Here is a 14,255-nt window from a genome sequence, read left to right on the forward strand (position 1 = left end):
TGTGCCTATAAACTTTGGGAACGCTGACAAAAAATCATAAAAAAAAACTAACGTTATACCAATGAAAGATGGGTTCCGTACGACAAAAGTACCTAAATCTTAATTTTTTGTTGACTTTTTTTAATTAAATTCCCAAATTACTCTCACCGTTTATCTTCAACCTCAACTCCACCACTATCTCTTCTTCCTCAAATTCCAAACTTTCTCAATCCTTCATAACACAACCTCCATAACTCACCATGCACCTTTGAAACCTCAAGCACTTACTCTCTCAAACCTCGTTCTTGTTCGTCGCCGGTCTCTCATTGTGTCATTGTTCAGCACTGTGTCTTGCGGTCACTTCGCCACCACCATCAGCAGATTCTTCTCCTCCAGTAGCAACATCGTCGTGTCCTGCAGATTCCTTGCAGGTAGACTCCCCATTGCGTCCCTGTTCGGCGCCACATCTTACTGTCACCTCGCCGCCACTAACAGATTCTTCTCCTCCAACAGCAGTGTCCTGCGTCCAGTGTCCTGTGGATTCTTCACCATTGCCAACAAAGTCTTTATCGTCATTTGCTTGTTTTTTATTTTTTTTGTCGCCATTGATGGTGATATTGTTTGTATGTGGATATTTTGTTGGATTTGGAGTTGCTAAAGGAAACGCGAAAATTGAACGATGAAGAATTGATGATGGTGGGTTCAGAGTTCTTGTGTTCAAAGAATTGGAAGAAGAGATGGTGGTGTAAAGGTTGAAGATAAATGAAGTAATTTAGAAATTTAATTAAAAAGTAAAAAAAATAAAATTCGAATATTTTTGTTGTACGAAATTTATCTTTCATAGGTATACCGTTAGTTTTTTAATTTAATAAGTACTTTTATCTGTATTTATAAGGTTTATGGGTACAAATGGTTGTAAAATTATTAAATTACTTAGAATATTAGATTTTATTGATTAAAATTTAAATTTAAATACATTATTTCTTTTATTTATTAGTTCTAAATTTTATTTTTTATAAACACATGGACAAACGAATTTAGTATCTGCATACAATTTATCGGGAAATACACACAAAAAGTATTCTATTTTTCACTTTTTCTTAGAGAATTATTACATATTGAGAAAAACAAAAAAGAAAAACGTTTTTCCTTTTAGCCTTTGTTGGTTAAAACGTTTTTCCCAAAGCTTGCCAAGCCAAATAATGCTATTTATCAGCCAAACTTTTCTCTATCCCTTCTTGTCAGGGAGCAAACTAGATCTCCATGTAGATATAAAAATCTCAAAAGAGAGGAACAAGAGTGTTGGTATGAGTACCAAAACTGGAACAACCGCGAGCGATACCACTGCCATTATAATCCCTCTGTGTCCCTTGAGCATCATATAAAGCGCAGCACCAAAGGCTATCATCATGGATGTCACTGAAACAAACAGGGTGAGGAGGCCTGCGAGGAATTTGACGGGTAACTTCCAGAAGAAATCATTCTCAGCGTAACGCGACGTCAGGATCCAAATAAAAATCAAGACCGAAGAAGAAGATGTGATGAGCGAAATTGCATCTGCTAAAATAAACACCTTAAAAGCACGCTTTCTTAAGCTTAATAAAGTGGGTACGCCAGTGTCTGAATCACGTCCTCCTGAGGCAGAGAAGGCTGCAGCAAACATGATGGTGATGATGAGAGTACCAACAATCGTAAAAGAACGAGCGGTATCTCTTGCCCAATTTTCACCTTCTTTCACCAAACTCTCATGGTTTTTGGTGAACAGTTCACGAGGCTTCTTGCCATCAACATTTTTAGCTTCTTTGCACTTGGGATGCACAATATCTTTCACCGCCTGCTCACATATTGAAAAGATAAAAAATGTCAAGTATAATTTCCAAAGGGATAAACAATTAGATACCTGGTCCAATCCGTTTGGGTAGGGTAGACTATTCGACCTGCTGCGGGTGTATCCTATCGTATCCTACTCACACCTCATATGTATAACACATATTTTATAAAAATTAGGTATATAGTGAAAGGAGTGAGAGTTTAACCCCAACCTCCCTTATGTAATGACTTATAATAAGTGAACAATTATTAAACTAGTTAGTTAATTTAATAATTTAGAGCATTAGTTTTTTATTTTATATATTATTAATATGTATAAAATTTGAAATTATTGAATTTTATATTTACTTTGAAAAAATTTGATATTTCTGCGGATAGGGTAAAGTAAGGTAAAGTAAGGTTTAGAACTTTAGGGTGTAGGTAGGGTTAGAATTGAGAGATTCTCAACCCGCAAGTAGAATAAGGTAGAGTTTTAATGAAATTTTCAACCTATGAGTAAGATTAGAGTAAGACCCAAATCCTATTCTACCCTACTCATTGCCAGCCATAGATAAAATTGACTAAATGAAAATTTAATTAAAAAAAGTCTCTCGAGAACTAACATTGTACAACTAACATTGCGGCTAACATTTGGTATAAAAGAAAAAAACATTTGAAACTCTTGAAGAGAAAATCATCTAACAATTAAAAGAATCATCCGAAATCAAACTCAACAAAAAAATTTTAGTAAATTTTATATTAAACTTATTTGATATTTTACTATAATGTTAAGTGAAATTAAATAATTAATGTTGGTTTCCTAATATTATTACTCATTTAATTATCTAACAAAATTCACGTGTAATGAAATTCTAAATTCGATTATCTCTTTTTATCAATCTCTTTAGTTTAATGAATTTTTTTATCAGAAATATTTTCCAATGATATATTTAATTATTATATATTTATATAAAATACTTTTACATCAACACTACATCAAAATTAAATTATTGATTAATTTTTTTATAATTTAATAACTAACCATTTCAGTTTTTCTTAATTGGTGAAAGGATTTTGTTGCTATTGTTGTGTTGTAGGAGTAAGGATAAAAAATCCAAATAAATCAAGCTGAGAAGTTTATTATCCAAATCAGCTAAAACAAAAATTATTTCAACAATCCATCAATGGCTATTTATATATAATTCGAATCAATATGATTCGAATTACAAATGCATGTAATTCGAAACAACTTGCTTCGAATTACGTTTGAATGGATATGCATGTAATTCGAATCAAGTAGAATCGAACTAGAAAAGGGTAAATCGAATTGACTCGATTTGAATTAGTAGGCTCACGTGACTCTATGGAGTTCGAATCATATTGATTCGAATTATTCAATGTTGGTGACACTAGGTAGTTCGAATTAAGTTGATTCGAATTACTAGTGAGTTGCCTATATAATGCTACGTTAATCAGATATATATCAAATTTTTTTTTCACATTCTTACTTGGATAGTTGGATATATATCTTATAGTTGATACAAAAGATATTTACCGTATAATTTTATTTTTCTAAAAATATTATATATATATATATATATATATATATATATATATATATATATATTTTGATGATTACACAATTTTAGAAATATTTAAAAAGTATTATTAAAATTAAAATTATATTTTTTATTATTTGACAATAAAATTAAAAATTAAAAATTAGGAATTAATATTGCTAAGTAACCAGTAGTTGTGGTGGCAAATTCGTACCCTAACAAAAATATTAGGGATTAATATTGTTAGGTAGACAAAAAAAAAGCCAGAACTTGCCTTATTTAACATTAATTATATAAATTTGGTTACAGAATATTTTATTAACAAAATTAATGCTAAATAAGGCAAGTTTTGGCTTTTTTTTATCTACCTAACAATATTAATCCCTAATATTTTTGTTAGGGTACAAATTTGCCACCACAACTACTGGCTACCTAGCAATATTAATCCCTAATTTTTAATTTTTAATTTTATTGTCAAATAATAAAAAATATAATTTTAATTTTAATAATACTTTTTAAATATTTCTAAAATTGTGCAATCATCAATATATATATATATATATATATATATATATATATATATATAATATTTTTAGAAAAATAAAATTAGACAGTAAATATCTTTTGTATCAACTATAAGATATATATCCAACTATCCAAGTAAGAATGTGAAAAAAAAAAATTGATATATATCCAACTAACGTAGCATTATATAGGCAACTCACTAGTGATTCGAACTCCATAGAGTCACGTGAGCCTACTAATTCGAATCGAGTCAATTCGATTTACCCTTTTCTAATTCGATTCTACTTGATTCGAATTATATGCATATCCATTCAAACGTAATTCGAAGCAAGTTGTTTCGAATTACATGCATTTGTAGTTCGAATCATATTGATTTGAATTATATATAAATGGCCATTGGTGAATTGCTGAAATAATTTTTGTTTTGGCTGATTTGGGTAATAAACTTCTCAGCTTGGTTTATTTAGGTTTTTTACCCTAAGAGTAAATTAGTAATAACAACACCTTTTAAAAGTTTCTCTTAGAATTAAGCAAGGGTAAAGATGTAATTTAGCACACAAGCTAGTAATTCTGTTTTGACAGTTAATTCTGTGCAGCATTGTAGTATATAAAGCAGGGTTGTAAACTGAGCTAAGTAACCTTTTGATCCAATACACAATCACTCAATAGTCAATACACGTCTATTTCAAGTTCTGTTTTCTCTCCTCTGTTTCTTCCCTTCCATAACCAAGATCCTTCTCACCCATCTGATCTTAATACAAGTTACGAAACTTTTATTTGAGGGGTTATATAGTTTTTTTTTTAATGACTTTTAATTCTGTCAATTTGTATATGATTTACTGTCTAGATATGCATCTTAATTACTTTTGTTAAAAGGCACGACTCATTAAATTTAAAATATAGATTGAGAAACGTGGAATTACCTTATACCAATGAAGTTCTCTTTGCATTTGAAGAGCCGCATTGGATCTACTATCAAGGTAAGAGGAAGGTCCTAAGGCAGCTGCCAAATGCAACATGTTATTGTTAAACACGTCTTTACGGGACGCAATCATCTCTTTATGCCCTTCAATTTTGGTAATGAGTTGGAACACTTTTTCTTGTCTATTCAAAATTGCATGTGAAAATATGCCCCTCTTATTTTTGTCCATGGCCCACATAAGATCAGGATTCGCGTGTCTCATTGAATCTATGAACTCAATAATTCCATGCTTGGCTGCATGTAATATAGTGTCGTAGGCTAAGCACTCATGTAGCTCTGGTTCATCTAGTGATGACATTTTTCTGCTCAAGCATCCGAGAATTTCAAGTACCAGATAATGGTTCCTTTTCATCTCATACATTTTCTCACTTCCTGAAAGTATTAGAAATTTTAGACGGGAGCTTTAATTATTTTTCTAGAGATGTCAATCAGAAAAGAACGGGGTGGCAAAAAATACAAGGTAGGAACTGAGGAAACAACTATGATCCACTCAATAATTAAATTATTCTGAGCAAAGAAAAGTAGCAAGCATATAAGCATCAGCAGCATTATATAATGTATACATACATACCAGGAAGTATTCGAAGGAAATCGGTGACATATTTGATCAATAGCTTACAAGGTAGCCCTAAACGAAAACATTGAAAGAGCATAAGCTTTTCTTCTTTTTCTTCTTCCCATTAGAAAATGAGAACAAATTAATACACCGATGATAACATGCATGTATGTGAAGGAAATCGGTGAAAACTTACATGAGAGTTTCAAGTGCCAGAAAACCACTACTTTGATGATGATTTTCCATAAAACATGAATTGCCCAAAAATGACTATTCGCCACTACTGTATTTCTGTTTGGTGGTTCCTTATCGTATTTGACATGTAGAACGATCTCGATACTAGTACCGTCAAGGTCTAAGTGTGATGGTATCCTCAAACCTGTAATAATAAATAGACCATAATCGTCCCAGTCTCTTTGTAGGTATTATATAGTCCTATCAAAGAAGTCTGATAAATTTTATTTGTTAAAAAAATATTAACATGAGTTCAGCGCCATATCTTTAGTGTTCATGTGCATTTTTTAATAATAATAATAATAATAATAATAATAATAATAATTTTTTTTTAAAATAAAAAGAATCAAATTTACAATTTTTAAGAGAGACTATGCTGTTTGAATTATATCTTATTGACAAAATTAATTAAATAGTTTTTAGTCACAACATGATGGTGCAATAATATAATTATTAAAAATATTTAAAAATTATAAATATTAAATTTCATTATATATGTTTTCTTCAGATAAACATTTTAATGTTAACAAAGAATTTATTGCTGCCCTGATGGGACCCGTAAATTTCTTCCATATGTTCAAAATATTTTTGTAGATATTGTTATTGGGTTATATTATACTTCGTCTAGTTCATCACTAACTAATTAAGAAAATTAAGAATTAATTATAAAATTACCTACTAAATTATATATTTATAATAAACTAATTTAGAATGTTGCTTAGAGATTTTAATTTATTTTTGTTTTCATTCTGTATTTCAAGCATAAAGCATTCAACAGATATATATATATATATATATATATATATATATATATACCAAAGAGAGTACTTTTAAACGTTTCTGCAATTAAAATGCCTGTCTAACCTAAGCTAATTTCAGGATCAAGGTTTTACTGAATTGTAGTAATATTTACAAATATTTTCCTTTCTCAAATAAAAGAATTATCCACCACACATCTCTCTTTTTTCCTTTCATATGTCTCTCTAGCTCTTTGTTAAGACATGATATATAGTGGATGATTAATTTTATTTATTTGTGTACAAATATTATTACCCTTACTCTTAGGGAAACTGATATTTTTAACGTAAAAAATATTATTTATACATTAAAATCAATTATTAAAATCAATCATTCATATATATATATAATTTATTTTATTTTTAATATATTTTTTATATTTTAATATATATTTAATATTAATAATTAATTTTAGTGATAATTTTAATATATAGCTAGCATAATATATTACTACCGTCATCTGATGTACTCCTTTTTATTTATTGTATTTTCAATTACAATGGAATCTATTAATTTTATTCTGAATGCCTTATTGGTTTACATATGTAAGTAAAAAAGAAGGACTCACATTTATAAATAAATTGCCGCCACCATCCAAGATGGGTACCGCTACGAAATGCAGAATGCATGTGAGCTAATGCATATACTATGGGCCGAAGGTCTTTGGGTTTACGAATAAGAGGGTTCATCGTCCTATTTCGTCTATGTTGGAGTAACACGGCGGCAAGATCTGAAAATGGAAAACAAAAGAAGTCATTCATATATATCAGGCTTTACCTATATGCCAAAGAGATTTGGAAGAGTTATTTTTAGAAATTTTATATTTCATATATATATATATATATATATATATATATATATATATATATATATATATGAAAACGTTTAAGATGTTCCATTACTATACATTATACAAGGGCATTGAGGCTTTTCTTAGAAATTTACCTTTTATGAAAGAAAGTTCTATAACATTCTCATAGGTAGTATTGTTTTGAAGTATTGGGGGGAGAAAATGAAGAAATTGAGACTCAATATTATATTTGTTGGTGCAGAGATTGGTACTAAAAATTTCAGTCTTTTGTTTCTAAAATTTCAGTAAGTATTTTCGAAAAATAAAGATATAGGAGGTTGAAATTTTTAAGAACGAAAACTAAAATTTTAATAATATTTTATATCTAAAATATCTTATTTTAATTAATAATTTTAACTTTATTTTTTAAGCTTTATTCTTATTTCAACCTCTATCTCTTACTTTACACTAAATACAATACTAAAACTTATTTTAGTTTCTGCCTCTGAATTTAAATCTCTCCATCTCTGTCTTTTTCCTAAATGCTACTATAAGGTCCTCGGGTAGTTTGGGTTGCTTTTAAATCTAGAGAATAGAGAGGTGAAGCAAGCCACGGCTAAAGATATGGAATACGAATTGATCAGTTAATAGAATATGGATCATTTTAATTAGAGAATCAGATTGTTTAAGTTAATATCAGTTTATTTTTCAAAAAAAAAAAGCTAAAATTTAAAATATACATTTTAGTTTAAATTTTTTCTAACCATAAATTTTAAAATTTTAGAAAAAAAAAAGTTAAAAAACATAATTTTATAATAAAAAACTAATTAATATTGGCAACTAAAATTGTTTTTCCATGGTTCTTTTACCTGAATATATATGCTAGAGTAGGGGCGACAAACAGGTCTAAACTCGCTAGGCCGACTCGTGTAACCTGCCAAAAAAGATAGGTTGGGCTGAAAAATTTAGACGGTCAAAGAGTAAAAGTCTGTCTAACCCATACCGCTTAAACCGCAGGCTTTGGCAGGATTTGGCGGGACAGGATTTCCTGCCGATCTTAGTTTTTTTTTTTTTTTGCAAGGAAATATTTTTGTAATTTTTTTGCAAAACTCAACTTCCCCCAACCCAACTTACAAGAGTATGAAAATGAAAATTAAGTGTTTTGGACTATGTTTATGTTGCTTTGAAGACATTATTTATAATTATATTTTGGATTATGTTTATTTTATTTTGGAGATAATATTTATAATTACAAAGACTTTAATATTTGTGAATATAAAAAATATAATTTTTTTATACTTTTAGAAATTATAAATTTATTAATGTGGTTGTGAAATTATATATATTATTTAGTAGTTAATAGTTAAAAAAAAAAGAGCTTTGGCGGGCTTAGCCCGCCAACCCAAAAATCTGCAGTTAAGCGGTGCGGGATGGGATTCTAAGACCGCCTCACTAGGTGGAATGGGGCGGACTAGCTTGCCAAAGGACGGGCTTCTGGCGAGACGGAGTGGGTTTCTCCACTTGCCACCTCTATGCTAGAGGCATAAGAATAAAGCCGTTAGTTAAGGTAAGGTGTACATTGCTCGAGTGAAATTGGGTTTGTTCTAATTTAGATCTGACCCTAAATATACATCGAGCCTATTTTTTAAACTCTAACTCGGCTTTATATATAATAAAACCTAAATATTTTCAAGCCACAATTATATCGGACCTAAATCGGGTGAAAAGCGAGTCTTTAAAGTTTTAACAATAATTTATAAAGAAACTTATTTATGATGCAATTATTTATAAAAAACCAAACTTGTTATTAAGAAGTTGATATCCATATTTGAACTTAAATTTGTCTATAAATTTTAATTTGATAATTTTTTGATCTATTTTCTAATTCAACAAGTGTGATTAAAATAAAACAATAAGTTTATAATTGATATAACATAATATTAAAATCTATTTAAAATATATATACTTTTTTTAGTTTTTTTAGAATCTACATAAATCGAGTGAAGTTAGATTCGTTTAATCTAAATTCGGCCATAAATAATAACTAAATTTATTTTTAAAATTCCTGTCTAACTTTAAATTCAATAAAATCACGCCAAATTTTAAGTTCTTAAAATGTTCCGACTGAATTGAACCGGCCATATATAAATTAAAGTATGCTTTTGTTGGCGTAGTTCGGTAAGGTATGAGTTTATTTTTTAGCAATAATGATAAAAGACAATAAAAATTTATTTTAGAATAAAAATGGAATATTTTGCATTTTATATTGTTGATGACAGGAATAAAATATATTTTGATAAGGGTCGTTGACAAATTAATATAATATAAAAATTTTAATTTACATATATTGATAATGGATGGCTACTCTATCTCTAATAAAAATTTTATCGTTATCGTTATGTGAAAATATTTTATTTTAACTATTAAATGATAAATTATAAAGTTTAATTTTTATATATTTTAAAAATATTATTTTTATTTAAAATATAATTAAATAAATAAATTATACTTTTTAAATAAAAATATCACAAAAAAATATTTTTATCATTTTTATTAGAGTAGTTACCTTGATAATAATGTAAAATTTGTCGAGATTTGTTATTCAATCATCTGCTATTACGTTAAGTTACTGTGCAGAAGAAAAAGAAAACTGAATTTGAACTTTACCAAATATTTCTGCATCGATGCATCGCCTGAGAAGCATAAGCCCGTAATGGCCATCGTTGTCGAAAAAGACCTCAATAGGAGTTTGGGAGAACAGATACTTGGTCATCTTTTTGTGACCCTTGGCTGCTGCTATCACCACTGGAATCTTCCCTTTGTCATTACCATCATCGTTATCATCCTCATCCTTCTTTCGCTTTGTTATTTTATCATAAGCAGCACCACCACCACCGTCGTCATCATCTTTGGTCTTGATGGTTAGCATCTCTGTTCCTCCTTTCTTAATCAACCACTCCGCGATCTCCGTGTCATCTGTAAATTTAGCAGCAAGAGCAAGACAAGTGTATCCCTTTTTGTCTTGCATTCTCAGCAGCCGCCGGTTCCCTATGCTTACCAACTCCTTCACTATCGCTTTTCGCCCGGAAGCCACCGCGACGTGAAGGACGGTTCTTCCTGAAGAGGGCACGGTAAAGAAGATTGCATCGGTGTTTCTTTCGATGAAGGATTTTGCATCGTTCCAGTAGCCTCTCTTGATGTAACTGTGGAGCTTGAAAATGTGTTGACTTTCACTTCCCTGCTCAGTATCTGGAAAGGCTCTCGAGTCCTCGCTGAAGGTGAACTTCAAGTGATTCCAAGCGTCTCTCGCATTTTTCTCTTTTCTTATGTTGGAGAGATTCTCAGATCCACATGCGAGTTGAATTGCATGTAAAGCTTTTGCATTTTTGGATCTGTTACTTATTTCCCTGGCCCGGAGGTTATCTTGATCAGGAGGAATATTTTGATCATCAGCTTCAGCCTCACCAATAATACCATGCCAGAGATCTTGACCCACCAGATAGTTCTTCACGAGAGTGCTCCAGTTCTCATAGTTATCTTTTCTTAGTGCCTCCAGAACGATTCCAGTTGATGCAATATTCATGTTAGCAGCTGCCATTGTTAACAGCTATGTGACATTCAAACGAAGAGAACGAGAGAGAGAGAATAAAAATAATAATTATATGATGAAGAGCGCTCGGCTTTAGGGGTGGCAATATGTAACCCGATCCCATCCGGTAGGGTAGGGTTGCCAACCCAATCCGCAGCGGCTAGGGTAGGGTGTGGGTAATGTTTTCGTGCGGGTCGGGTAGGGTGCGAGTTGAACTTCAATCCTATCAACCCGCACCCTATATATGTATATGTTATATACTTATATAAAAATATGTTCTAAGTAGATGTTGAACCAAAGACCTCTCACTAAATGCAAAAGATCCTTAGTTATTAAAAGAAGATCATTAATTGATAATTTAATAAACTTTTTTTACATAAAAGTCAGTTCTATTTTAAGTTATCATCAAATTATCTAATAATGTTGCATAATTTTTTGTAACCCGCGGATAGGGTCGGATACCCGCGGGTTAAGAGCGAATAGGGTTAGGGTTGAGATATTCTCAACCCGCGGGTAGAATAGGGTTGAATTTATATAAAAATCTCAACCCGCGGGTAGGATTAGAGTTGACTCCAAACCCTATCCTACCATACCTATTGCCACCCCTACTCAGCTTATCAAGTTTTGTAATTTGTAGCCATTAACTAGTATTTTTAATAGTGTGAAATTTTATCAAATAATGTAAGATTACTTACTTTTTTTTTAACTGATTAAGTGCCGACCAAATTTTAATAAAATGGTATCCCTAAATTTATACTAATCATATTATACTAAAATTTAAAATCTGCTACTATATATTTGATTTATGTTTTTAATATCTATTTTGTATTCAAAGTTCGAACATATATTTAACACGAGAAAATCTAGAGAACTAATTTTATATATGCAACAAAACAACCAACTTTTTAAAAAATCGTAATTTTAAAATTTGAAAAATTAGTTTTAATATGTGTTCTCTCACTTTTTTTTAATTATTTTTAGAAGTTTTTTACAATAATTTTAAATATTTTTTTTAGATTATAATTCTTTTTAATAAATTTAGATATTTTTTATTAAATTTTAGATTTTTTTATGATTTTAGATATTTTTTCTGTTAAATTTGTTTTTGTTGAATTTTAAAGGTTCTTTTCAATAAATTTAGATTTTTTGTTAGGTTTCAAATTTTTTCTATGATTTTAGATTTTTTTTGCAAAATTTTTTTTTATTAGATTTTGAATGTTTTTTTTGTTAGGTTTCAAATTTTTTTCTATAATTTTAGATAATATTTTATTAAATTTTGAATGTTATTTTTTAAAATATAAAAAAAATAAAAAATTTAAAAAAAAATCTAAAAGTACTAAAAAAATTATTCGAAACTAAAAAATAAAAAACATCCAAAACAGAAAAAGAGATTTGCGTAAAAAATATGTGATGTTATGTGCAGTTATAAGTGACGGAAAATGTGTCGTCGATGGTGGAGGAGGCATGGCTGCTAGAGGCGGAAGATGATGTACTAGCACGGCGTACCTCTGGCGGGGCGCGACATTTGCTGAAGTGAATGGAATTGACTCTAAATGGTGCGGCTAAGTGTGGCACACTAGCAGGGGGAGAGGTTCTAGCATTTTTTGAGGTCATACCTTGTTTCATGTCTCATTTGCTAGTATGTTGTTAATAATAATAATTTTGAATCGGTTGAATAATTAGTTAATTCATTCGTTTAAATAAGTATTTGATTGGTTCGTTTAAATAAGTACTCAGAGTTCGAATATTATATTTTACATGTAATAATTTATTGACTAATAAAAAATTTTTAAATAAAAAATATTGTGAAAAAATTATAATAATAATAATAATAGATTATTATTCTCATAAATAATTTTAGACAAATTTTTAATTATTATTATTATTGCAACTGCTTTAAAAACCATTCACTATTTCACTTTGGGGATGCTACGTTAAAGTTGTCAATTTCATCTTTTTGGAAAGACGTTTTCTGTTTTGTGGTTGTGATTGTTTTAAAAACGTGTCACTAAAAGTATTGCTTAAAGAGAAAGTGTTACCCTTAATCGTTAACTTAGCTCTGATACCAATTTTTCAATTTCGACTTTTCTTTTAATTTCTTTTTCGAAATTTCTATTAACTCTTCATATTTTGCTTCGAATAAGTTTATAATTTGTATAGATTCAATTGGTGGTGCTTTATTTAAAGGATTTTGATAAAAATAATTTGCAACTTCATAATCTAAAATATTGACCATTTCTACTATTTCTCTTGTATTTGTTATATGATCATTTATTACCAGTCTTTGATATATATTTATAATTCTGATTTCATATTTATAGTTTTTTAATTCTGTTCTAATTTCTATCATAATTATAATATTCTTTTTTGCATGGATTATTGTATATAAAATCTTTTATCTGTTTGTCTTTTTCTTTAATATAATTTCTCAAATCCTCAAAAACTTCTTTTATTTCTACACTTTCTCTTGTTTCTAAATATCTTTCAATTTCATTTTCTATTTTTTCTTTCAACAGCTTTAATTCATTTAAATCATAATATGATTTTCTAGGCATTGATAAATTTTTTAAATTTAATTCCAACTTGTTTATATTTATTCTTATTTCTATCCTTTTTATTATAAGATCATCAATTTCGATCTGAAAATTATTTAATTCTCTTTTATACTCCTCTATTTTATTTTTTAATTTTCTCGCTCTTTTCCTTTTTATTTTATTTTCTGGTCTTTCAATCTTTTTATGCTTCATAAATTAGGTAATCTAATTATAATTCCTGAAAATAGTTTTGTTTATCATTATTTAGTTTAGAATTTCTGCAAACTCTATCATTGATTCATCACTATTTTCTAGAGATTCTATTAATTTTTCTAGCTCTTCAACTTCTCTTTTCAACTTGTCATAGATTATTTTTAGAGCTTCAAAAGCTCTTTGATTTATTTCAGAAAACTGCAAATAATTCAAACGATTTTCTCTTTCAAAGAGTTTTTGTTTCTTATCTTGATAACTTACATATATTTCTTCCTTATTTATTGTCATAATTTAGTATTTAGGGTTTCATTTAATTTTTCGACCTTTTTTGTTAATTCTTTTATTTCAGAGTTTTCTTCTTTAATCTTTAACTTAGATAAACTTAAAGGACTATTAATTTTAGATTCTCTTATTTGAAAATTCGATGAAACCGATCTTCCTGATGGTTCTTTTAATAATAGAACTGGGTTTTCCATAGCTTTATATTTTGGTATTTCTGTTTTTACAATTTTCTAAAATAATTCATCGATATAAATTCTTTCTCTATTTTTAAATATTATACTATGATGGCTATTTGTTAAAGCATAATTTATTGCATATGTAATTGAAAATGGTTCATCATCTTGTTCCATTAAACTTTTTCTATGAAATTTATAAGCTAAACTTATAGATCTACCAAGATTTTCG

The 14,255-nt window shown here is 29.0% G+C and overlaps 1 protein-coding gene across 2 annotated transcripts; it reads right to left on the reverse strand.

The window, feature by feature from the left end:
* Positions 1-1,003: 1,003 nt before the first annotated feature.
* LOC112743987 (uncharacterized) lies at positions 1,004-10,951 on the reverse strand. 2 transcript variants are annotated; one of them, XM_025793435.3, is made up of 6 exons: positions 9,900-10,950; positions 7,011-7,172; positions 5,607-5,789; positions 5,426-5,482; positions 4,796-5,226; positions 1,004-1,813 (listed from the first exon to the last, which is right to left on the reverse strand). In XM_025793435.3, the coding sequence occupies exons 1-6, from the start codon at positions 10,828-10,830 to the stop codon at positions 1,208-1,210; spliced, it is 2,370 nt and encodes a 789-aa protein (XP_025649220.1). In that variant the 5' UTR covers positions 10,831-10,950; the 3' UTR covers positions 1,004-1,207. The 2 variants fall into 2 exon arrangements, with proteins under 2 accessions (XP_025649220.1, XP_025649221.1); XM_025793436.3 differs by lacking the exon at positions 7,011-7,172 and having other exon boundaries at positions 9,900-10,951.
* Between the last annotated feature and the right edge of the window lie 3,304 nt (positions 10,952-14,255).

This window comes from Arachis hypogaea, chromosome 14 (assembly GCF_003086295.3).
Source record: "Arachis hypogaea cultivar Tifrunner chromosome 14, arahy.Tifrunner.gnm2.J5K5, whole genome shotgun sequence".
NCBI classification, from domain to species: Eukaryota; Viridiplantae; Streptophyta; class Magnoliopsida; order Fabales; family Fabaceae; genus Arachis; species Arachis hypogaea.

What these genes read in the sequence shown, in the direction of transcription:
- LOC112743987 (XM_025793435.3), bottom strand. Translation starts at nt 10,830, where the DNA reads ATGGCAGCTGCTAACATGAATATTGCATCAACTGGAATCGTTCTGGAG. An exon ending in CTGGCACTTGAAACTCTCAT is followed by an intron (nt 5,483 to 5,606) that starts GTAAGTTTTCAC and finishes GTTTTCGTTTAG; the next exon opens with GGCTACCTTGTAAGCTATTG. An exon ending in GAGAACTTCATTGGTATAAG is followed by an intron (nt 1,814 to 4,795) that starts GTAATTCCACGT and finishes ATATGTGAGCAG; the next exon opens with GCGGTGAAAGATATTGTGCA.